The 23,400-nt window shown below is 57.4% G+C and overlaps 1 protein-coding gene across 6 annotated transcripts; it reads left to right on the plus strand.

The window, feature by feature from the left end:
• Positions 1–6: 6 nt before the first annotated feature.
• Psen2 (presenilin 2) lies at positions 7–22,342 on the plus strand. 6 transcript variants are annotated; one of them, XR_783988.3, is made up of 13 exons: positions 7–156; positions 6,673–6,740; positions 8,580–8,741; positions 10,324–10,538; positions 11,097–11,238; positions 12,690–12,757; positions 13,260–13,480; positions 13,994–14,092; positions 17,169–17,252; positions 17,561–17,662; positions 19,557–19,675; positions 20,125–21,006; positions 21,681–22,336. XR_783988.3 is itself a non-coding variant. In XM_010642579.3 (12 exons), the coding sequence occupies exons 2-12, from the start codon at positions 6,708–6,710 to the stop codon at positions 20,278–20,280; spliced, it is 1,398 nt and encodes a 465-aa protein (XP_010640881.1). In that variant the 5' UTR covers positions 7–156; positions 6,673–6,707; the 3' UTR covers positions 20,281–22,342. The 6 variants fall into 6 exon arrangements, 5 of the variants coding, with proteins under 5 accessions (XP_010640881.1, XP_010640878.1, XP_010640882.1 ...); XM_010642579.3 differs by having other exon boundaries at positions 17,564–17,662; positions 20,125–22,342; XM_010642576.3 differs by having other exon boundaries at positions 20,125–22,341.
• The last annotated feature ends 1,058 nt before the right edge of the window (positions 22,343–23,400 follow it).

Raw genomic sequence — 23,400 nt, forward strand, 5'->3', positions numbered from 1 at the left:
GGCCGTTTTATCTGGGGTTTGCAGCCGTGCGGAGACGCCGGGACTCCAGCGCCGGAAGCTGAAGGAGCCCGAAAACAGAAGCGGGACCCCATTCCGCATTTCACGGATGAAGAAACAGCCCACAGCGCTAAAGTGACACGGCCCAAGGTCTCCCAGGTAGGGGATAGCAAAGCCAGGCTTAGAACCTGGTGCCCTGGCCTGTGCTGCCCACACCGCGGCCCTTTGGTAGCTGAATGAGATGACCCTGCCTTTGGCCGAATTCGCTGATAGGAATGCGAACTGGTGGTTGTGGGGTAACTGCGTCCCTGTTTGCTGATGGAGGAACAGCTGGCGTAGAGCACCTGCAGACCAGCGACCAGAACGGAGGCCTGGAGCTGGGCGTCCTTTAGACACCCGAGCCCCCGGGCCGGCGGCCACGCCTCTGGCACTAACGAAGAGCTCTGCTTAAGCCGCTTCAGGTGTGCGCCTGCCTCTGGTTCCCCTGCCTGCAGGTGGCCAGGCGGAGCCTGAGAAAATCATCCTGTGCGCTGACCCCCTCGGCTAAAGAGGTCAGGGGTCCGGGCCCCAGGCTCGAGCTGGCCACCCTGATTCACGTGTTGGCTTCGGACAGGGCCCGGACCAGGGCACGCGGGAAGATGGCCCGGCAGGCTGCGGCAGAGGTCGCTTCAGGCTTTGCAGGAAAACTGGGCTCTTCGGTGTTAGAGCGTTCGCTGTGCGCGTGAGAAAGCAGAGGCAGCTGTCCACTGGGCCTGGTGGCACGAGCAGGTGGTCAGCCCTGCAGCCCTTCCCGCGGTCCTCTCGGGCTGCTCCTGCCCCACCGCACAGTCGTCACGCGCAGAGACTCTTCGCTGCCATGCCCTCGATCCGAGACTGGCATCGATAACCCCATAGCCGTACCTTGTCTGAGAAGTTGTAGGTAGTCATCGCGAACCTCGGTAAGGAGAATTACTACTACCCTTTTGCAGAGTGGGAAACTGAGGCTTGTGGAGTTAAGCAGTTATTCAGTTATGTGGCCTCAGTGCCCGTGAGCTCCAGGCTTACAGAGCTGCCTGTGTTGTTGTTTGAGTTTTCGCGCAAGTGTTCTGCAGTCACCTACACCCAGGTCTCTGCCCTGCTGCCCAGAAAGTTTCTGTGCCGGCTCCATGACCAACTTCCTGAGAAACCAGACAAAGACCGAATGATCGCTTTTTTCCTAGAGCAGCCGACTCTGTGTGTGTAGGTCACATGCTTGTTTCTAACGAAAACATCTTGGGCTGTTTCTCAGCTGCTGCTCAGAATTTGGGACGCTGTTGAGTTAGGGACAAGAGAGCAGCCACTTCGGCACGGGGTCCCCTGGCCCCCGGTTCTCTGGTCCCTGGGGCTTCAGGCCTTTTGGACTAAATGTTGGCCCAGCTTGGAGATGGATTATTGGCACCCCACTGCCATGGTGTCCTCGGTAATGTCTGGCAAAAAGAACAATTTCAGGTCTGTTGTTAGGAAAGCCCACATATTTTGTTTATTTGGTAGACTCTAGTGAGATAATAGGTTGCTGTTCATCTTTTCTAAAATTATAACAGAGGAAGAAAAATATAAAGGGTGCTCACTTTTCTGCTATGTCTTAGCCAGGAACTTGCTTATTAAAAATTTTTTTGGTTCCAGGGATGGAACTCAGGTCCTTGGTCTTGTGAAGCACGCGTCAGAACCATTGGGCCACTTGCTAAATCCCCGGCCCTTGCTTTTTTTTTAAATAATAAAAGTAATATACGTTATTCTAAAAATGTCAGGAAAAATTTAACAGCCGTCTGTTAGCCCGCAGCCCAGAGATAATCGCTCTTCATCTCCTCCCTGCCCTCGCTTTCCCAGCACATGTCTACCTTTGTCCATTAGCAGACGGGAGAGCTGTAGGTGAAGCATCCTAGCTTTTTCTGCTGATGATAAGAGTTGCCCTTAGTGAGTGTGCTGACGCTGAGGTTTGCTCTGAAGTGTCCCTGAAGGCCCAGTGGGAAGGGCCTGTTCATAGCGCTGCACCACGGGAAGGGGAGGAAGGTTTTAAGAGGGCCAAGCCGAGCCCCGGGGGAAGAGGGGGACAAGTTTAGCCCCTTCCTTTTGTGCCGTTCACATTCACTTACTGCCCATGAGTTGAGCAGTTTTGCTGGCCGCAGGCTGGTGCTCTGATGTGTCGCACGCAGAGACACGGTGCCCTGCTGCTCACTCCTGGCCACATGTTGTCGCCCCCTTCCCGTGTGCCACTCAGACCTGCGGCATGGGGAGGGCAGGTGGGGACAGGAGAGATTTCGGGTGGCATGGACTGGGGGCATTGTAGACACAGCCCTGCCCGTGGCCTTGTGAGCAGGTGTTTGTGTGTGTGTGTGTGTGTGTGTGTATGTGTGTGTAGCCTGCAGGGCAGAACCTGGCCGGGAGTGCGGCTCCCAGGGCTGAGTGGGCAGGGCTGCTCCCCTGAGCAATTTGGAGACGAGCTCTTAGTCACAGGGCCTTCCCAGTAAAGGCCTCTGGGCTGCAGTTTCCTTCACTGTAAAATAGGCCACTGACCAGATGGCCTTTAAGGTCTTCGCTCATTTTGACAAAGTCTTGTGGAAGCGCCCTGTCCTCAGATACAATGGTGGGCTGGGCCTGAGGGAAACAGGATCCCTCCCTGGGGCCTGGCGGGGCAGCTGGCTCCTATGTCTGGTGGCTTCGCAGACGCCCGGCTTTCTAAGGGGTGTCAGTCAGCAGCCTCCATAACTCCCTGCTCGCCTGACCTCTGTTTATTGCACACCCACCGGGTGCCTGACACTACACAGTGTCTCTAGTTTCCATAGTCATCTTGCTGTGTGCCTGCTCGGCTTTTCACCGAAGGGGAGATGGACCCTGTCAGACTAGATGGTTCCAGGCCAGGCCGTGCCTCCAGAGAGTGTGGCTCAAGTGACACAAGCAGGTGACATACCCTGCTAGTTCCCAAAGCCTCTGCTTTTAACCCCTTATTTAAAAATAAGAAACATTTTGGGTTCTTCTTCAGGCTGGCATGCTAGGGCTCTCTGCCTCTTTCCCCACACTGCCCTTTCCCAGGCTACTTCAGGAAGTTGCCCCAGGCCCAGGTTTCTGAGGAGGAGGGAGCCATGGGGCTTCAGAGCCTGGCTAAGGTGCGGGAGGTCCTATCCCCAGACCAACCTTGGGCCTGTCGTGCGAGGGACTGCTGTACTTGTGGGACGGCCTAGGACTTGGGCATCATCACCTCAGGTTGAGGTCGCCTCCCAGGGCTGGGGGCAGCCGTGAGCAAGCGCTGGGCTGAGTGGATGGAGCCCTGGAGGTCAGTGAGGGCCACATACCTACTGGTACCTGGGGTGGGTGACAGGTGGCTTAGGAAGCTGTGGGGTTGCTCAGGGAATCCCCTGTTCTTACCAAGCCTTCCTTAGGGCAGAGGAAGACTGTGGGACTCTCAGGAGTCGTGGCCGTGCTGGGGAGCAGCCATGACCATGACCTCTGAATGTGACCTGCTGAAAACCAGTGCCACCCCTTGTGAAAGCTGGGGTGCATTGTGAGAAGGGAACTCAGTGTCCCAGCCCCAGACGTTTCTCTGCAGCCCCAAGTGCTTGTGGCAAAAGCAGTCATTCCCAGTTTGCTTTTGGACCAGCATTTCCCAGGAGGCACTGGGGTTTGCTGTGGCATTTTAAATCCATTTCCTACCAACTCTGCCAGCCTTCAGTGTTAAGGTCAGACCTTTGCTTTTCTCTGCAGTGAAAAGAAAGTCGAGGAAATGGGGTCACCAGGTCTATAATAATGGCGGGAACTGCTGACGCCAGCAGGCTGGGGGACTTCTGTGGGTCACAGTCCCAGGGCCGGCCCACCAGTGTTTTTTCCCATCCCATTCAGCTACATAAGGGAGCAGCCAGCGGTTCTCTGGATGTTTGTGCTTCCTAGTCAGAGGCTGCCTTCAGCCACCTGCGCTGTGCTGTCCCTGTCAACCTCGTGCGTCTCCCTCGGGAGAGCTGGGTGCCACTGCTGAAGGGATCTGACTGGAGAGGCGCCCAGCCGCGCCCCACCTGCCACTCAGGCTCCCGCGGGAGTTCTGTGCGTCACCGGCCCTGGGATGGGGACGCACATCCAGCAGGTTGTTTATCCGCACACGTTCTGCAGTGATCTTTTCCCTGAGGATTGCAGCGCCCTCGGGCTTCAGCAGTGACAGCAGAGCCTGCTGATCTGTCCCAGCGCCCTTCTGGCGCCTGGCGCCTGACAGGGGCTGGGGAGGACATGTCAGAGTGGCTGCAGGGGTACCCATCTGCCCCCCAGTCCACGGGGGATTCAGGGGGAAAAGGTCAGGGGTAGAAAACCCAGGTTTGATCTTCTGTTTTTCCCTTTAAGGATTAGTAGCTTTAAAAAAACCCTGAACATGCATTCTGTCTTTATTATAAAGACGTTGAGAAATGCTGGAAAGTGCAAAGTAAAAATTGTCTGCAGGCCTTCCAATCCAAAGATTACCACCTTTATTCTTTTGTAGTATTTCTCGACACTTTTTTTGTACATACATTTTTTTAGAAAAATTCAGATGATTTTGTGAAGTTTTATATTTTGTTAAACTTGCCAATGTGTGTTTTTTAATCTCGATATATACTGTTTGAAATAAGAGTTTTCATGGTCCGCATCAGTTGAACGCACCAGGGCCTGCATGTGACTGGGCAAGGTGCATTCATCCCCAGGCCCCGGCGGGTGCCTGGCTGTGGGAGATACAAACCCTGTGTGCAGTGCTTTCCCTGCATGCCCACGTCTGCGATGGCCAGTGATACCGAATAATAAGTAGAACAATTACAACGACCCTCCGCAACGGAAGATGCTTTATTACAGCATGCTGCTTTCTGGAATTTTCTACCAACTCCTCCTGGCCTTCACTTGACCAGGTAACCAAACATGGCGGGAGGTGAGAGTGCAGAGAAAGGACGATTCCTGTCTCATCCTGTAGGGTCAGATGTCTCAGCCGGTTCCACGTTTTCCCCACTATTGTCCAGGCGCAGCAGTGCACATTTTTACGTGAATCTGTATTGTTTGCCTAGGCCAGATCCTGAGAAGTAGCATTTCGGGATTGGAAGGGATGACTGGCTTCAGGCTTTGATCTTTCTGCCTTCAGTCAGGTCCTCCACCTGCTTCATCACAGCAGCATTGTTCAGGGATCTGTGTTTTGTTTTTTGTGTTTTTTTTTGAGACAGGGTCTCGCTGCGTAGTTCAGGGGCTGGCCTTGAACTCGTGGTAATCCTCCTGCCTCAGCCTCCTGGGTGCTGCAATTACAGGTGTGTGTCACCATGCCCGGCGCTCTGCGTTTTTAATGTACAACTTAGCATGGTGTTCAGAAGCCTGGAAAAAGAATCTGTAGGCCCCAGGGTAACCTTCATTGGGTTACTTTCTATTTTTTGCAGTGCTGAGGATGGAACCCATGTGCCCAAGGCCCTGGGTTGTGTCCTCAGCACCACCACCAAACAAAGTTTGATCCCTTTTTAAGCCTTTGCTTCACCATCTCCAACATGGGGCGGGGGGAACGGTCACACGCAGCTGAGGTTCTGGTGCTTGGTGCCTGCTCAGGGCCCCGCAGGTGGTACCCACCACAGCCCTCAGTGCCCCGACCCCTGGGGAAGCAGTGGCCCTGAGGGACCCCACGTTTCCCATCTGCGTTGGCCGGAGGGCTCTGCCATCCTGTGGTGCCCTTGTCCTGCCGGCTGAGCCCACTGCACTCCGGCTCTCCTGAGCCGAAGTCCCTCCTACTCCTCGCCTTCCCCATCCTGGGCCTGGCTGGGAGGCGTCGGGGCTTTGGGGAACCTGCAGGAGGAACATCCGCAAGTAGCAGGGCGTTTCTGGTGAGGAAGCCTGAGTGTGAGTCCTGCTTTGTGGGTTATGGGGCAGATCTGGGGGATTCCTATTGTTCCTGCCCACAGAGCTGTCAGGTCTTGAGAGCAGGCTTGTACAGCGGGCCAGTGAGGGCGAGTGATGATGACAGTGGTCCCCAGTGCCGTGTCACCCTCCCCAGTGCAGACTTTGCTGAGGCAGGAGTGGTTTCTGGGGAGCATCCCGTTAGCTGTTGCTGCGGAATGGAGAACCAGTGCCAGGTGCCCTGCTGTTCTGTGCCCGCTGTCCTTCCTGTTAGGCCCTTGGTCCTTTCTGGAAGCAGCCTTCCTCTCTGTTCATCCATTTCTCCTGGAGGCTGCTCTGTGGGCATCTATAAGGGGCTGCCTCTGATGGGAACACTGCAGTGCTTCAGGGTTTGAAGGCAAACTTACCTGCCCTGGGGCGGGGTGGGGGCTGTGGTCTGTGACATTTCAGCTTCAAGGACTCCCAGATCTGCCCCACCGGGTCCAGTGACCCCGGAGATAAATCACAGGCACCCGGAGGCATGGGACACATGGAGGGAGATGGGAACTGATGAACTCATACCCAGACAGCACTGCGGGGTAACGAGAGAGGCAGAAGCTGCTGTGACTTCCAAACAGAGGATTATAATTTAGCTTGAAAAAATTGCAGCCCCTTTTATTTCGTGGTGCTGGAGAACAACCCATCTCCAGGCTAAGCAAGGGCTGTTCACAGTTCCACCCTGACCCTTGGGGCCTCTCTCAGAAAAATGACTGCTGCTGGCGATGCTCAGGCCTCGCGGAGAGAAGGCCCCTGACGTTCCCTCTCCTCGGCCCAACCTGCTGGTTCCTCTCGTTTGCACAGAGTAAGGAGCTAAGGCTGAGAGCTTCCTGGGTCTCATGGCAAGCCGTGCGCCCTCCCCCTGGGCTCTGGTGAGTAGTCTGCTCATTCCCAGCCTCCCCTGGCCCTGGGCCGAGCCTGGTCTTGGGGAGTCCTAGTGAAAGGGTGAGGGGCACCCACATTTGTCCAGGGAGTGCCCGTCACACTGCTCTGGTACAGTGCGCTTCTGCCCACAGCTGCCTGTAGGAAACCTGGGCCATTCTCTCTGCTGAACTAAGCTCCCACCCCTTCGTGAGGCCCCAGCCCCTGCTTGGGACGTTTTCCCCGCTTCCACCACACCCAGTGCTCGCCGTTGTCGGCCTGGGCCCCACGTTCCCAGTGCGTATGTTCACCTGAGAGGGTACCTCTTTCCAGAATGACCCACCTCCTTCAATCCCCTCTTGGCACATGTTCCTAACCTTTAGGGCCACTTGCTGTCCTTGAGACGGAGCGTCCAGTCCTCCTGGCTGGCAGATTCCTCGAACCTCCAGCAGTGCCTGGTCCCTCAAGCCCACTTCCTGGTGCCTGTCTTACTTTGCCCACCCGCATGGAAGGGTCAAAGGCTGAGGAGTTGGGCTCACTTGAAAATCCTGGGAGATCAGCAAGGGCACCTTTCGCTTTGGGACAGTGACTTTCACTGTGGGGTAGAGTTAAAGTCCCTTGGAATAAACCAGGCCACCCAGTGTAGCTCTCTTCAAAACAAGTGGCAACCACAGGCCGTGCCAGGGAGCAGAACTGGTGTCTTGGTGGAAGGGGCGGCCTGCCTTGTTTGCAGATCCTGTAACTCCAGGAGGCAGACTGGCAGCAGAGGCCAGTGTGGGCCTCCTGCGCATGGCATAACTCGGCCAGAGGCCTCTGGGACCTCACGGAGCGTGCAGGGACTGTCCCTGTCTAGGATGCTGTGGGACGCCCTGCCAGCCCCGAAACCAGCTGAGCTTGTGGATTTGGGGCTGCACCAGCTTCCACGGGGTGCTGCTGTGGAAACCCCACACAGGACCCCACAGCAGTCTTAAGGACAGGCTCCCCTCCTCTGGCCTTCAGCGCCAGTCCTCCCCAGGTCCTGCTCTTTCCACTCAGTTGACAGCACTGGGTGGACTTGTCTCCTCCTGGCATTGGCTGCTGCTGCTAAACTCATGGTTCCCACCTCCCTCCATGCAGATCCTGGGACCGGGCGTTTCCTAGACAGCGTCCCCTGTCACCCACAGACACCGGCAGGTTCTTGGATCAGAGTCGCAGTCTTTCCCCAGAATTCCGTCTCCTTTTCCTCCATCTTAGTCCCGCACGACTGCCACCCTAGGTGCCCACATCAGGTGCCCTGCTCACCCTGTGGACTCAGTCCCACCCCTTTGCTGGAATGACCCTTGCAAGCACGCTCTGCTCAGGTGTCCTTGAGGTGACGTAGGCCACCTCAGTGTCACACATGGGACCCTTCACCCCTCCACAGCCCTGGCCCAGCCTCTGCCCTCGTACCCTGTGCCCATCTCCAGCAAATGTTACCTTCTCAGAGAACAGCCTATCTCCCTGAGATTGTGTTTCTGTGCCTCTTGACCAGCACTGGGTTATATCATCTGTCACATGGGTGCGTCTTCATTTTTAGCAGGATGGGAGAGTTCCCTCTTCCCCTTTCTCTCCCTTGAGCCTGGTGCGGTCTTTGATGTGCAGCAATCCCTCCGTAGATATTTGTGGACTGAGTGAGTGAACATCCTGCAGATTCTGACAGCGTGGGTGGCCCTGACTTCTGGCCGAGTCGCACAGGTCTCCGGCTACCCCTGCTGTACAGCCGGCCTTTGATGCCGGTGCCTTAGAAGCTTGCTGGGGCAGCACTTCTGGCTCTTTGCAGCCCTGCCTTGGCCTCCCCAGGACAGCGGCAGGGTCCCTGTGCTCCTTTCCAGGTGCGCCTCCTCCCGAGCAGGGCCATGCTCACGTTCATGGCCTCTGACAGCGAGGAGGAAGTGTGTGACGAGCGGACATCCTTGATGTCGGCCGAGAGCCCCTCGCCGCGCTCCTGCCTGGAGGCCCAGCAAGGCGAGGACGGGGAGAGCGCTGCCCAGTGGGTAGGTGGCACCTGCGGCGGGCTGTGCTGTGAGCGCGGTTCGGGTGGGATCTCCCTGTCCCCACGGGCCCATGTGTCTGGGGGTGGCAGAGCCTTTCTGGGGTCGGCCTCGAGGGATCTGCAGGTCCCTGGGGGTCTCCCGTGGGGCCCCAGCCCTTTCCTCTCCCCTTTCATGACCTGGCTGCACAGTCCTGGAGCAGCAGGGCCGGCCGGTCAGGATGTGGCCCCTCCAAAACTGTAGCCAGAAATAAGCCCTTCCTCTGTCAGCTGATTTACCTTGGGTGTTTGCCACCTGGCGGAAGCCGATGTGTGGATGAGAGCAGACATCGTCCGACTGGGGAGGAAGAGGGGCTCAGCAAAGCACTGGGCTGTGCTCAGAGCAGGTCTTCCTCCCCCACACGAGCCCACCCTCAGGGTTACCACGGTTTCCACGGTGATGTGAGCGCCGTGGTAGGGGAAAAGCTATCGGAAGGGAAAGGCATGTGGGTGGCTGGCCAGGACATGTGCCAGGGCAGGAAGGCCGGTCAGCGGTGCCGTCTGAATCTGCCTGCGCCCCGTCTCCGTCTCCACCTCGCTTGTTACAGTAGTTACAGAACTCCCTGTGTGGACTCTCTCTTCCGCTTCCGCCAGCCTTCATCCCCTCTGCTGAAATCCGAGCTCATTTCTCAGCGATCTCCCTGAGCAGAGACTGCTGAGCTCCCAGGTCATCGCCCAGCCATTTCTCCCTCCTGTCTCCTTTTATCTCCAGGAGCGGCTGTGCATTTTGTTATTTTGCTTCCTGTCTGTGAACTTTCTCAGCTGACCCCTAGACTGGAACTGTCTGTGCAAAGAACCCTTACAGGAGCAGTGGCTTTTTAAAAATCTGCATTTCATTTGGCTGCTACCCTAACAAAGCAGCTAATGACCCTGCGTTGCCACCGGTCCAAAGCAAGTCCCTGCAGCAGGACAGCTCCTGCAGCCGGTGTGTGGCTGGCCAATGTCCTCCGTCCCTTGTTGCTCTGCTTGTCCCCGATGCTGTCCCACCTGCCCAGAGCCAGGTCCTCTTGATGCTTGGTACCCACACAGCCTTCAGTTCAGAGCTATACATTTACTTGCTTGATTTCAGGAGGTAGAAAGTTCAAAGTAATTTCTTCCCCTGCCGGTTCCCGAGTCTTGCTCGCAGTTGCGGAGAGGCCCCTGTGTTCCGCTTGGTGGGTTGTGAAGCGAAGGTCTGACCTGTTCTCCTACCACCGACCCAGCTGTCCCTCCCAGCTCAGGAAGCTATGTGAACAGAACTGAGTGCAACCCTGTGTCCCTGCTCTTAGGAAGGAGAAGGCTCATTTGATGTCTTCCGGATTCATGAGCCATGGGCCTGAGATGCGCCCGCCTTCTCCTCCCTTTGTGGTGACTGGACTCTGCGTATTGCCCTCCTAAGCTTTCCTTGGGTCCTAAAATACCAGTGTCTCCCGGTCTGCACTACAGCTTGGACACTGGTTCTTAGCTCTTGAAAGCAGCAGCTCCCTTCTGGTTTCCCAAATCCCCGCACTGCACCCGTAGATCGCCATCGTGGTGCTCTGTGACCCTCACCACGTGGTTTCCCACAGAGGAGCCAGGAGAGCGAGGAGGACTTCGAGGATGACCCTGACCGCTACATCTGCAGTGGGGTCCCCGGGCGGCCCCCAGGCCTGGAGGAGGAGCTGACCTTGAAGTACGGGGCGAAGCATGTGATCATGCTGTTTGTGCCTGTCACACTGTGCATGATCGTGGTGGTGGCCACCATCAAGTCTGTGCGCTTCTACACGGAGAAGAATGGTCAGCTGTGAGTTGGGTGCCTGGGCCACCTGGCAGGGGGGCAGGGGGGCAGGGGGACGGGCCTGGGGAGGTGGTAGCCACAGCACCTGCAGCTGCAGCTCCCTGACAGGGACAAAGGGAGGCCCGGGTTCACCCTAACTCTGCCTCCTGGCTGCAGCTTGCCTGGCGGCTTTCTGTCAGTCCTGGGTGGTCAGAGTGTGGAGCTTGTGAATGGCTTCCTGCGCTTACGGGGGCTCCACTGGTTCAGGGAGTCGTAGGCATGGCGGCTGATGGAGAAGTGGGCATGGGGCGCTGCCCGGCCTGGATGGCCCAGAGATGAGAAGGGTGGGCAGAGGCCCCAGGAGGGAGAGGTTAACCGGGTGGGGCGGGGAGGCCTTGACGGTCTGTGCCCACAGGCTATGAGCCAGTCCTGGCCAGGGCCCCAGGGCATGACCGGAAGCCTGGACTGCTCAGCCAGTGCTGGAGCTGTGCCAGGGCGGTGGGGCCCGGGGGCTCCTGTTGAGGACCACTCGGGGCAGGCTGTTGCAGAGCTGCAGGCCCTCTGACACCTCCTTGACCTTCTCAGCATCTACACACCCTTCACCGAGGACACGGCCTCCGTGGGCCAGCGCCTCCTCAACTCCGTGCTGAACACACTCATCATGATCACCGTCATCGTGGTCATGACCATCTTCCTGGTGGTGCTGTACAAGCACCGCTGCTACAAGGTGCGGCCGCAGCCCTTGCCTGCCTCTCCCTCCTCCGTGAAAATCTAGTGGGGTTGTTTGTGTGCAAAACGGGCTGGTTTGGGTGCTTATCCCCACCCTCCCCTGCTCCCGTTCTGGGTGGAGCCTTCCTCCTGACCCCACGTCCTAGCTCCTTATCACCACGGTCCATGCCTGTCGCAGGGGAAGTGGACTTAATTTGATTTCGCCTTCTTGGTTCTCTCTCAGGCTCCCTTCACCTCAGCACTTCCCCTCCAGGTCTCTCTGGGTGTTTCCTCCCCCGACCCCAGGGCTGTTCAGAGGCTGTGCTGAGATCTCCCTCCGGGCCGGGGATTGGCCCAGGGCGCAGCGGAGGAGCTGAGGCTGGGTCATGGGCTTCACCTGTCCCCGAGGACACCCCCCAGCTTATAGAAAGTGGCTGCAGGCTGCCCTGAGGACTGAAGGCAGTGAAGCCGGGCGCTTCCTGTTTGACAGCTCAGAGGTGGGGTGTAGGGCTGCTTGTCCCAGGCAGGAGCTGGGCCATTCCCCCACTACCACCAACAGGGAGGCAGGGCCTCCGTATGGAAAGGAGAGGCAAGGAGGTGTGTTTGACTTGCGGACAGCTAGAAAGAGTGTGGGGACTGCCAGCCGGCCCTGCCCAGCCCAGCCGCTCCGTAACGTTCGCTTGGAGTCTGTGACAAACAGGCGGGGCCCGACAGTGGCCCAGTGAGGCGGAGTGGCCAGGGTGAGGAAGGAGAGCGTGAGCCAGATGCAGTGAGCCCCTTCCCCTCTGCCCCCAGCCTCAGTGAGTCCCTGTGGGTGTCCCTGGGTCTGAGCTGGTGGCTGGTGGGCCTGCCCAGAAGGCTGGCCAGTGTCTGGTTTGGGAGCAGCCTGCCCTTACCCTTGGCCCATCCATGCTTGGCCAGGGAGGGACAGGTCTTTCTGAGGGCCGTTTGTAGGTCCTGGGGTGGGAGGGGACTTTCTGAGTGGTCTCTGTGAGGTGCAGCCCTCAGGAGGCCTGTCCTGCCCACTCACTCTGAAGTAGCTCCTCAGTGAGCTGTCCTGCCGCGTCGTCTTTGTAGTCTCATCACCACCTGCAGGGCCATGGTCTGTCTCCCTCCCCGGGAACTGCTCCTGGGCAGACCCTTGGCTTGCTCTCCCACCAGCCCCTGGAATGAACGAGCTAACAAACCAGTGGTGCTGGCACTGTTGGTGCAGGATCGTAGGAGCTGCCCTGTGTACGGCTGCTGAGTGAATGGGGGTGGGCGTGAGGCCAGGGTCAGCAGACCTGCGGGGGTCTCGATGCTCTCGATGTTTGCAGGGGGCTGGAGGAGAGAGCCCCTGGAATGTCTGCTTCCTCTATCTGTAAGTGGCCACCTGACACCTGCTCCTGTGGTCAGAAGTAAGGTACCCAGGCTGGAGCTGCGGTCCCAGGGCCTGGGGCCTGGTGACAGCCTCCTGTTTCTGTTGTCCAGTTCATCCACGGATGGCTGATCATGTCCTCCCTGATGTTGCTGTTCCTGTTCACCTACATCTACCTCGGGTGAGTGGTGCCTGTGAGTAGCAGGGTCCCGGACGCCTCCCGGGAGTGGCTGTGAAGGACTTTGGCAGGGAAGGGCAGCCATTGAGCCCAGTGTCAGCTGCTCCCAGAGCCCAGGGCTCCAGGTCCCCTGCCCTGGGCCTAGAGATGGAGGCAGGACAGCTCACTGAGGAGCTACTTCAGAGTGAGCGGGCAGGACAGGCCTCCCGAGGGCTGCACCTCACAGAGACCACTCAGGAAGTCCCCTCCCACCCCAGCACCTACAAACGGACCTCAGAAAGACCTGTCCCTCCCTGGCCAAGCATGGACGGGCCTAGAGATGGTGCCCACCGTGGGCTACACCTCTGTCCTGGCTCCTGATGTAAAACTCGCCACCACGGAAGACACTGTCCGTAAACACTGAGGGGTGTGGAACCCACTCTGATTCACACTGCCTCCTCGGGCCAGGCCTGGGAACAACTCCACTGATCTCCCACCCTCCCCATGCCTCCACCTCGGCCCACAGGGAAGTGCTGAAGACCTACAGCGTGGCCATGGACTACCCCACGCTCTTGCTGACCGTGTGGAACTTCGGTGCGGTGGGCATGGTGTGCATCCACTGGAAAGGCCCCCTGCTGCTGCAGCAGGCCTACCTCATCATGATCAGCGCCCTCATGGCCCTGGTGTTCATCAAGTACCTCCCGGAGTGGTCCGCCTGGGTCATCCTGGGCGCCATCTCCGTGTATGGTAGGTGGGCTGTGGGGGGCCGGGACCTCCCCGCTCCAGGAGACTCCCCTTTGTAAAACGGCCCCAGGGACTCTGTGGTGTAGAGGAACCCCATGGCCAGGCGCTGCTTGTCATGTGGCCATTGTCACCCTACTGAGTGTGGGCCCTGGCGAGCACCGGCACAGGCAGCCGCGTGTTACTCAGGGCGGCCCCAGGGCACTGGGTCTGGTGCCAGTAGGTAACCTGCAGTATGAGCTGCTGTTTGGCCCCCATCGGCACGATTGCTGTGGTCAGTATCCTACCCCGTTTTTCAGAAGGACCTTGGGCTCCTGTGGTTCCTAGGTGCATGGCACTTCCTGTTGGCAGCTACTGTCCGGGTCCCGCTCTGGGCTCCACAGTGCACACCGTGGACTGGGGCCGGAAATGGGTCAGGCCGGGCCCATCCGGACAGCTGCAGCCGGGGCTCCTGGCCGTAGTGGGCAGCTCGGGAACAAATGCCTTCTTTAATACACAAAGATGCCTCTGTCTGCCCAGATCTCGTGGCCGTGCTGTGTCCCAAAGGGCCATTGAGGATGCTGGTGGAGACCGCCCAGGAGAGGAACGAGCCCATCTTTCCTGCCCTCATATACTCCTGTGAGTGGCCTGTGCCTCTCCCTGGCTGTGGGGACAAGGGGCTGGCGGTGGTTTGCAGAGCTAACGGCATCGGCTCTTTCCCGGCCAAAGGAAGAGCCGGGCCGGTGCTCCCAGGGGAGTGTGCCCTCCGTGCCCACTTTCGCTGTGCCCAGCTGCCACAGCGCAGGCGAGGTCCGAGGGGAGGTGGCACCGGGGGGCGCGGGGCAGCCCCATGACTACGGTGGGTACAGAACAGACCTCATCTCCAGAGCCATGGCCTTTGGAGTCCTCAGCCGGCCCCACTGTCGGGCTCCCTGCGCGGCCTCGGAAAGGGACTTTGCGGGGTGGCTGTGGCCCTGCTGGACGCGGTCGCTGACCAGCCACTCGGCGCCTGGCAGTCTCAGCCTCCAGCTCCAGGGCTCCTGTTCTCAGAGCTCAGCGCGGTTGGGGAGGGGGAGAGAGGCCAGCGGGCTGTGAAGTCTCACCGTGACATAGGGACTGCGCACTCGTGTTAGAACAGCGGGTGGCGGAAGCAGCCCACAGAGCACTCCGCCTGGGGGAGGAAGGGAGTTCTTTCTGCTTTCTCTTTTAATTGGCTCATTTTTACATCTTTCTCAGGTACATTATGGTAATGCAGTGCATATATAAAATGTGTTGTGATCAAGTCAGGGCAACAAGCGTTTCCATCCCTTCAAATGTAGTCGTTTTCTTGTGTTTGGAACTTTGTACTCTTCTAGTCATTTTGAAATATATCTTGATTGTTTTGACCGAGTTACCCCGCTGTGCTGAGGAAGAACCAGGATTCCTCTGCTCGTCCTATCCCTCCGTGTCCCTTGTTGGACGTCTTCCCATCCCGTCCTCTGCCCTTCCCAGCCTCCGGTGACCCCTGCTTTGTCCCCTTTGCTGTAAGACTTGCGGTTTGCACACATGCGTGACAGTGTGTGGTGTCGTCTTCTGCGTCTGGCTTGTCCCACCTACGGCCTCCCCTCGTGTCGCTGCGCGTGGCAGGATTTCTCCTTCAGGCTGCAGAATACTCCACTGTGTACTGTCCGCGTTCTTTGTCCTGAAGGGCACCTCCGTTGCTGCCGAGCCCTGGCTATTTTGCACAGTGCCGTAATACCCGCAGGAGTGCAGACAGCCCTCGGCTGTGATGATCACGTCTCTGGAGACAGCCTGAGTGTGGGACTGCTGCATCTTCTGGTAGCTCCGTTTTAGGCTTTTGAGGTGTCTCCATCCTGTTTCCCCACGATGGCTGTACGAACAGTGTTCCCACTGTAAATGAGGATGCCTCTGCGTCTTCACCAGCGTTCACTGTTTGTTTTCTTGGCGATGGTCGTCCTTACTGAGGTAGGTGATGCCCGCGTGGTGGTCTTGATGAGTGGAGCCAGCCGTATCTCCAGGCGCTCACTGGCCATTTGTGTATCTTCTTTGGAGAAATGCCATGTAGTTGCTTCATCTACTTTTCAGTGGGATTGTTTGCTTTTTTGGTGTTCAACCTTCTCAATTCCTTACATATCCTGTGTATCAATCCTTTGTACTAATCTGAGAACATTTTCTGTTCTATAGGCCGTCTCCTAATTCTTCTCCTTGTTTCCCTTGAGGAACAGAAGCTCCATAGTGTGTTAAATCCTCGTGTCTATTTCTGTTTTTGTCGCCTGTACCTTCGGAGTCCCACCGTTTTCTTTTGGTAATTTCACTTCCAGGTTTTACACTCAGGTCTAGATCCACTTAAGAGTCAATTTTTGTGTATAGTTTGAGGCAGCTCCAGCTTTATTCCTCTCCACGGCGCATCCAGTTTTGCCAGCACCCCTTTCTGGAGAGGCTGTTGTTTCTCCACTGTGCGCTCACAGTGCCTCTGTCAGAGACCTGTTGCCTCTGTGAAGGCGGATTCCTTCCTGCGCTCACCCTTCTGCTCTTCTGGTGTGTAATTTGATTCTTTGCCATTACCATCCTGTTTATTTTCTATAGCTTTGTAGAGTGTTTTGAAGTATCCTGGCGCCTCTGGCATTTTTAAAAACTCAGGATTGTTTGGCTGGTCTGGGTCTTTTGTGGCTGTTACCTTATGAGTTTTAGGATGTTTTTCTACCTTTAATGAATTTGCTACTTTTTTTTCTTTTTTGAGACAGGTTCTCACTATGTAGTTCAGACTGCCCTGGAGCTCACTGTGTAGCCCAGGCTGGTCTCACACTTGCAGTGATCCTCCTGCCTCAGCTTCCTGAGTGTCGGGATTACAGGCATGCGCCACCATGACTGGCTGGGTTTGCTACCTTAAATGGGTTCAGAGCTTTAGTTTTGCAAGATGGAAAAGTATGATCTTTACATGTACTGAACTATACACTTAAAAATGGTTAAAATAGTCGGGCTTGGCGGTATGTGCCTGTAATTACAGCTATAGCTGAGGCAGGAGGACTGCATTTCGAGCCCACCCTGGGCAACTTCCCAAGACCCCATCTCAAAAAACAAAATAAAAAGGGCTAAGTATGTAGTTCAGCACTCTGTGGGTTTAATCCTCGGTACTACAAAACAAAGCAGAACAGAAATGAATAGGGTGTTACCTTGTGTGTGTGTGTTTTTCAGCTTTGAGTTTATTGGTATATTTTAGGGATACAGTACAGTTACATTCATTGTTGGGATCTTGTACCTCTACACGACAGGTCTTGGTTCTCATTTTTTCCCCTTGTCCCTGCCCTCCCTTCACCCCCTCCTCCCCTCCCCATCTACAAACACTTTATTTCCATCTTTTCATCATCTCACATTTTTTTCTTTTCCCTTTTTACCCTTCCCCTACCCGTCCCACCTTCCCCACACCTTTAGCTCCTTTCTTCCCATTTCTCAATGTCAGTGATCTTATTACCTTGTGTGTTTAACCACAGGTTTTGAAACAGTTTTTCACTAAACTGTTCACTCTTATTATCACCATCAGTTGTTATATTGTGAGGAGGGCAGAAAAAGAGAACGGTGCCCTCTGCCTGTGCCTGGACCCCTCCTGCAGTGGCCCCTAAGGACGGACCGCAGCGCAGTACCATGGGGTGGGGTCCCATGGGCTCTCCAGGGACACAGCCTGTGGGCAGTGCCGTGACCCTGTCTCCTTCCTCAGCCGCCATGGTGTGGACTGTGGGCATGGCGAAGCTGGATCCATCCTCGCAGGGAGCCCTGCAGCTCCCCTACGACCCGGAGATGGGTGAGTATCGGGGTGACAGTCTGTCATCGCTGGGGTCACCTTCTCCCCCACACTCCACTTGGCCTGCTCTCTCTGAGAGGCAGAGGCTGTGTCCCCTGAAAGCCAGCCTTCCTGGATGCTGGAGTGGGCCCGAGCGGGCTGACTGTCCCCTGTGCCTGGTCTGTTCCATCTCCGCCCGTGGGGCTGGTGGCTGGGGACAGGTTGCTTCGGGTCAGGCAGCCACGCTGAGTGGGAGCCTCCTGACCAGCTTCCATCTCTCCCTCATCCCTCCTTGCGGCACTGACGGTGGCCTCTTCCTGGACACCCAGAAGAAGACTCCTACGACAGTTTTGGGGAGCCCTCGTACCCTGACGTCTTTGAGCCCCCTCTGCCTGGCTACCCCGGGGAGGAGCTGGAGGAAGAGGAGGAAAGTAAGGTGCCGCGTTCAGGTGGTCCGCTGTGTGTGGGGTCCCCGGAGTCCGGGTGGAGCAGCGGCAGGGGGAGAAGCCTTTCCATCAGAGGTGACTTTCTGGACCCTGAGGAGGAGCCAGCAGAGCCCAGCTGGTGCTGGGCCAGGGCCTCTTCAGCACTGAGACGGAGGAGACTGGGGCCTCCCGGAGAGCCGGAGAAGCCAGTGAGCGCATCTCCTCCTGTGTTTGTTACTTCTCACTGCTGAGACAAACTACCCGACACCCAAAGTGAAAGGAGCTCACAGGGTAGAGGGTTCAGACCATAATGGGCTGGCTCTGAGGCAGGGGGCCACAGTTCATGGTGGTGAAGACAGCAGAAGTCACCAGGGGACCTTACCAGCGTCTTCCCTTCTCCAGACTGCGTAGGGTGGGCGGTGCTCACACCCTTAGCTCAGTGCCCTCAGGCCTAGCATGGACCCTGACTCAGGCTCCAGATCGGGTCACCTCTGAGGAAGCCCCTCCTCATTCGCATGAGGCTTTGGGGGACACTAGACAGCCACAGCCCCTCTCTAGGGGCGGAGCCTGAGAAGCAAAGGCAGAGTGGTGCAGGGCTTGGGGACTCGGGCTGGACCTCGGAGCAGGGCTGCAGCCTGTAGAGGCCCTGGAAGCTGCCTGGTGTCTCGTCTGCTGGGCACAGATAGGGAAGGCGTCCTCCCAGCACCACCCGCTGTGCCCAGCTCGGGCACAGACCCGCAGGTGGAAGGGCACCATCCCCGAGCCTGGCCCTCATCCACGTCAGCCGCAGAGCCAGGCAGTCTGCAGGTCACTGCACTCCTGGCCAGCTGGCCACCAACCTGGGCATTCCAGTTTGCTGGAACAGCTTGGGTGCCATGGCGGGGCGGTGTGGCCAGCAGCAGCTGTGGGACAGGCTGTTGGAGGGCCACCACTCGGCTTTAGGGGTCCCGCCCCAGTGAGCAGAGCCACTCGCCAGGCCTGGACTCTCCTCCGTCCCCCTGAGAGAACTGAGAGGAGATGGGACAGAGCCTTTGTTGGGTGGGGAAGGGACGTGGAGTTGGAAGCTCCCCTCGCCTGCCTGGGGAGGACCGAGGGCTGCAGGACACCAGGTGGACACAGGTCACCGATAGTTACCCACGTACAGGAGGTCAGGGCTGGGCACCAGAGCAGAGCTGTCCCTGGGTCCATGTCGTCCAGGCCATGGCCCAGACCTGGGGGCGGCAGTTTCAGAGAGAGAGGGGAGGGTGCTGGGAGAGGACCTGAGGAGGACCCAGAGGGGCACAGGGACATCGGCCAGCCTGAGGGCCTCCAGAGAGCTTGGGGTCTGTAAGTCCAGGCTGCAAAGGAAGCCAAAGGAAGGGAGGTAGGAAGAGCAGAGCAAGTGGGTGCTGAGGCAGTGGCAGGGGCCGGCTGGGGCTGGGTGGGGGCGCGGGTCACTTACGACCTGCCCTGTTCCACACCGCCCCACTAACCAGGCTGGAAGGCCTTAGAGGGCCTCAGCTTCCTCGGCACTAAGGGGAAAACTGACCACCAATTGCGTTCTTCTTACTGCATGGGGAATCAGTCTGCAGGGTGCCTGTGTCCCCTTATCATCCTCCATCTGGCAAGGAGTGGAATTAACCTAAGCGTTTGTCGTTGTCACTCGCCTTGGCACAGAGCCGCACAGCGCCCGACCCGGGCAGTGCGCTATTCGCTCCTCACTCAGCCGCTGCCTGCCGCCAGCTCCTCGGCCCGGGTCCTCAGGTCCCCACCTGGCTGCCTCTCTGAGCCTCCTCTCTGTGCCCTGTGGGTGTGGCTAGGGCTGCTGGGCTTCCTTGCCCAGTGGCCCTGTCCTCCTCCTGTTGTCTCCCTGCTTCCTGTCAGCTCTGGGGCTGACCAGGCCCTCTGCCTCCCCACATAGGAGGTGTGAAGCTTGGCCTGGGCGACTTCATCTTCTACAGTGTTCTGGTGGGCAAGGCGGCAGCTGCGGGCAACGGGGACTGGAACACCACGCTGGCCTGCTTTGTTGCCATCCTCATCGTGAGTGTGGGGTCGTCCGGGGGCTTCAGCTGCTGTCTTCCCTCCGAGGGTGCGGTCACCAGCTCTGCAGCCTGTGGGGCAGCATCAGGGAGGGGACCTTGGTGCCAGCATGGTGAGGTGGCACGGGGCATGCAGGAGCGGGACCCAGGGGCATCCCCAGCTGTCCCCCCACTAGCACTGGGTGTCACACGCACAGCTCGTGGGGACGGTGGGCCCCGTATGTCAGGGAGGGCATCGTGGGCCTGGGCTCCTCCCCTCCGTTGTCCCTACTCTGGGCGCCTGGGGCAGGGGCAGCAAGGGCCCCGAGGGGACGGGTCACACCGCACCTGTGGTTCCCTCAGCGTTGGCCCTTGAGCGCCTCCCCGGTGTCCTTTTGGGGAGTCCCATTCCCGAGCACCTGTGCCTGTCCACACCGGCGGTCACCGTGTCCCTGCCCTCGGTGTCCACAGGGCCTGTGCCTGACCCTCCTGCTGCTCGCCGTGTTCAGGAAAGCACTGCCCGCGCTCCCCATCTCCATCACCTTCGGGCTCATCTTCTACTTCTCCGCCGACAACCTGGTGCGCCCCTTCATGGACACCTTGGCCTCCCACCAGCTCTACATCTGACGGGCACGGCCGGCCGGAGCCCGGGGCAGCTGTGTAGTCTCACACATTAGTGCCATATATTTTTAACACTTCTTTCCCTGAAAAAATAAAGAAAAAGATATCGTGTTTACTTCGTGACGAGGAAGTAGAAGCCGCTTTTGGTGCTAGCTGTGTTGTCACCAGACTCCGCCTCGCCCACTTGTGCACCTTGGGCCGCTGACAGGACACAGCAAGCTCTTCCGTGTGAGCTGGGAAGGTCGCATGATGTGCTGGCTCAGAGCAGGACGCCGGTCCCCCTACCTTCGAGGACTGGAAACCTCGAGGGCACAGGAGGGAAAAGCCCCAGGCACAGGTGCGCTCTGGCCAGAGAGGAAAATCCAGGTACCCGTCAGGCCCTGCCCAGTGCTTTCTCTGTGGTGTCCTTGTTGTGTTACCTGTAGAAACCGAGTCCTGTTCTCCCTGCTGGGACGTGGCTTCCTGTGAACACCAATAAATAGATTGCTCCTGTGGTGATACTGGCTGTGGGTCTGTAAGGGCCGTCTGCTCCCTGGGAGAAGCTTCCTGTCCAGGGCTCTGTGGTGCAGGCTGCAGGCCGAGAAGAGCAGGTCCCGCCTCAGTCCCGCAGCGCCAGGCGATGGCCAGGTCTGTCCACGGCAGGAGAAAGCCACTCTGCTCCGGCGTCACCCGGCACAATGGAGAGGAGAGAACAGGAGGCTCTGCCCTTCCGCTGCCTGACAGCAGATGCAGGTAGGGACCCAGGCCCATCTTCCAGGCGCTGCCAAGGACGCAGGCGTGCGTTTGGTGATCAGGCACGAGTACTGTGAAGTAAAAGGGCGCTGCCTCTGTGCGGACAGGAGCCCTCTGCCCTGCGTGGTCAGAGGAGCAGAGGCAGCTGGGGAAGCAGTGGGGAGGGGGCAGCCAGCTGATGAGTCAGAGGCCAGGGGAAGAGGGGTGGGTCACACAGCAGAGTGGAGGGGCTGAAGAGGTGAGGTCACAGCTCTCCGGAGGATGGGGAAACGCTGTGAAGGTCCACTGGGTATGGCGATCTGCAGTGTTGAGTGTTCAGACTGTCAGCTCGAAGAGGACCTGGTGAAAGGCCTGGCCAGGGGCTTCCAGTGCGAGGCAGAGCAGGGTGAGGCAGGGAGACGGGAAGGGGTGCGGGGGGCCTGGTGGCCAGGGCTCAGGTGTTAAGACTGGGAACACAGCGTGTGCAAGGGCCCTGCGGAAGGGAAGAGTCCCGAGGAGCCTCAGCATTGGGGACCCGGGGCTCAGGGAGACGGGGGCCCCAGAACATCACCAGAAGAAGGAAGAGGAGTGTAAAAGATAGAATTCGGACGCGCGGACACAAGTAGGTCGGCACACCCTCCATTCTCCCCGTGTCGCCAGTCTGTTACATCAGTGCCTTCCCATGTTTGCCACAGATCTGCTCCTAGAAATAAAACTTCTGGGTTCTGGAGTCCTGTGTACGGCCCTCTGATCCTGTTGCCTTCCTCCCTGATGGAACCCGGGCTGCCCAAGTGGCCCCGTAGTTCGTGTTGCTCATCTCCCAGACCCCCGTGCACGGTGGGAACACACCTCAGTCCTGACCACTGGGAGGGAAGCGGAAAGCCAGTGGGTCTTTCGGAAAAGCTATTTCCTGGATCTGTCTTTTCCTTTTTTATGCTTGTGGGGGATACAGACCTGACACTTGGAGGTGTCACAGCCACTTTGTGACTGTGAGGATAAATGCCACAGGTACAAGGAGGTTGGGGGCTTGAGGACCTCTTCAGCAGCCGCCCTCACTACCAAAGGCTGCTTGTGTTACAAAGACAAGCCTCACTGTACTCGGGATTCTGGGACACGCAGCCAGTGCAGTCTAATTTCTAATGTGTTGTTGCTCCACACCCTGCTCTCTCAGATTTACTTCCTTTCCACCAACTGCTGACCAGGGCTGTCTGTGGAGCGGCAGCTCCACTCTGGTGCAACGGTGACAGGGCCCCAGCTGGCCGAGGTGGGGCTGCTCAGGGCTCTTGGGTGAGCAACCTCTCTCGACTGGGCTCAATTCTTTTCATTTTGTTCTTTGAGATGAAATCTCACTACGTAGCCCAGGCTGGCCTCAAACTTCTGGTGATCCTCCTGGCTTAGCCTCCCGAGTACTGGGATGACAGACTTGTGCTACCATGTCCAGCAAAAGTAAGACTGACTTTTGAATCACTTTGAAAGCAACAGAGCATACATCCCAGCTCTTAAGAATTTCCATGATGAAAACAGAAGTCATGTTTTCTATTACTAAATGAAGAAGCCTGGTGCCCATCACCCCGACACCAGGGAACACATGATCTGAAAAACTCCTCCTCCAATGTCCAGTTCCCAGCACATGCCAGACGTGTACAAGGCTATGCGTGTACCTGGAGCCACACCATTTTTCGAGGACTACATCCTGGAGGAGAGATGGTGATCACTTTGGAGAAAACAATCAAAATGAAGACCAAATTGCTTGTAAGAGGAGCAGATGCTGATTTTTCAATGCAATTCAATAACTTTCATATTGCCATCAAGGACACTACAATTTCATCATGGCCATAAAACTAGTGTGTAAAATAGGAGAGTGAATGTAAAAAGGGTATAGTTACTGCTTTTCATGGTCGCAGAATAAGACCCACGGTGGACTGCAGTGTCTGGGGAAAGCACTCTTATACCGTTGGTGCTGCTTCTCACGAGTCAGGTCCAGTGCTGGAGGCCGGCATGGACGGTCTCATATGCAGAGACCAGTGGGGCAGGGCCCACTGCATTCCATGGGCAGGATGGGCCCAAACTGGATTTCAGAGAAAGAACAGATAAATGGGAGGAAAGCCAGCTGAAGCTAAATGGTGACCAGACTCTTACCTGAACACGTACTCAACCTCACGATTTTATCTTAAATGTTAAGTATTTACATATTTGGGAATCCTCCTGGAAAGTAGCTCTATTTCTGTAATGCCAACTTTTTTCCCTTTTTAAAGTGATGTACAAATACAAGATAACTCGATTGCTACCAGAAAATGGACCTGCTCCCCCTGTTCTGGAGAGGCCAGACCAATATTGGCAAAAGGGCCACACTCCCCAAACTGATACGCAGATTAAACGCAATCCCGATCAAAGTACCAACAGCATTCCTCACAG

Source organism: Fukomys damarensis, unplaced genomic scaffold, assembly GCF_012274545.1.
Source record: "Fukomys damarensis isolate Sample0158 unplaced genomic scaffold, DMR_v1.0_HiC HiC_scaffold_11, whole genome shotgun sequence".
NCBI classification, from domain to species: domain Eukaryota; kingdom Metazoa; phylum Chordata; class Mammalia; order Rodentia; family Bathyergidae; genus Fukomys; species Fukomys damarensis.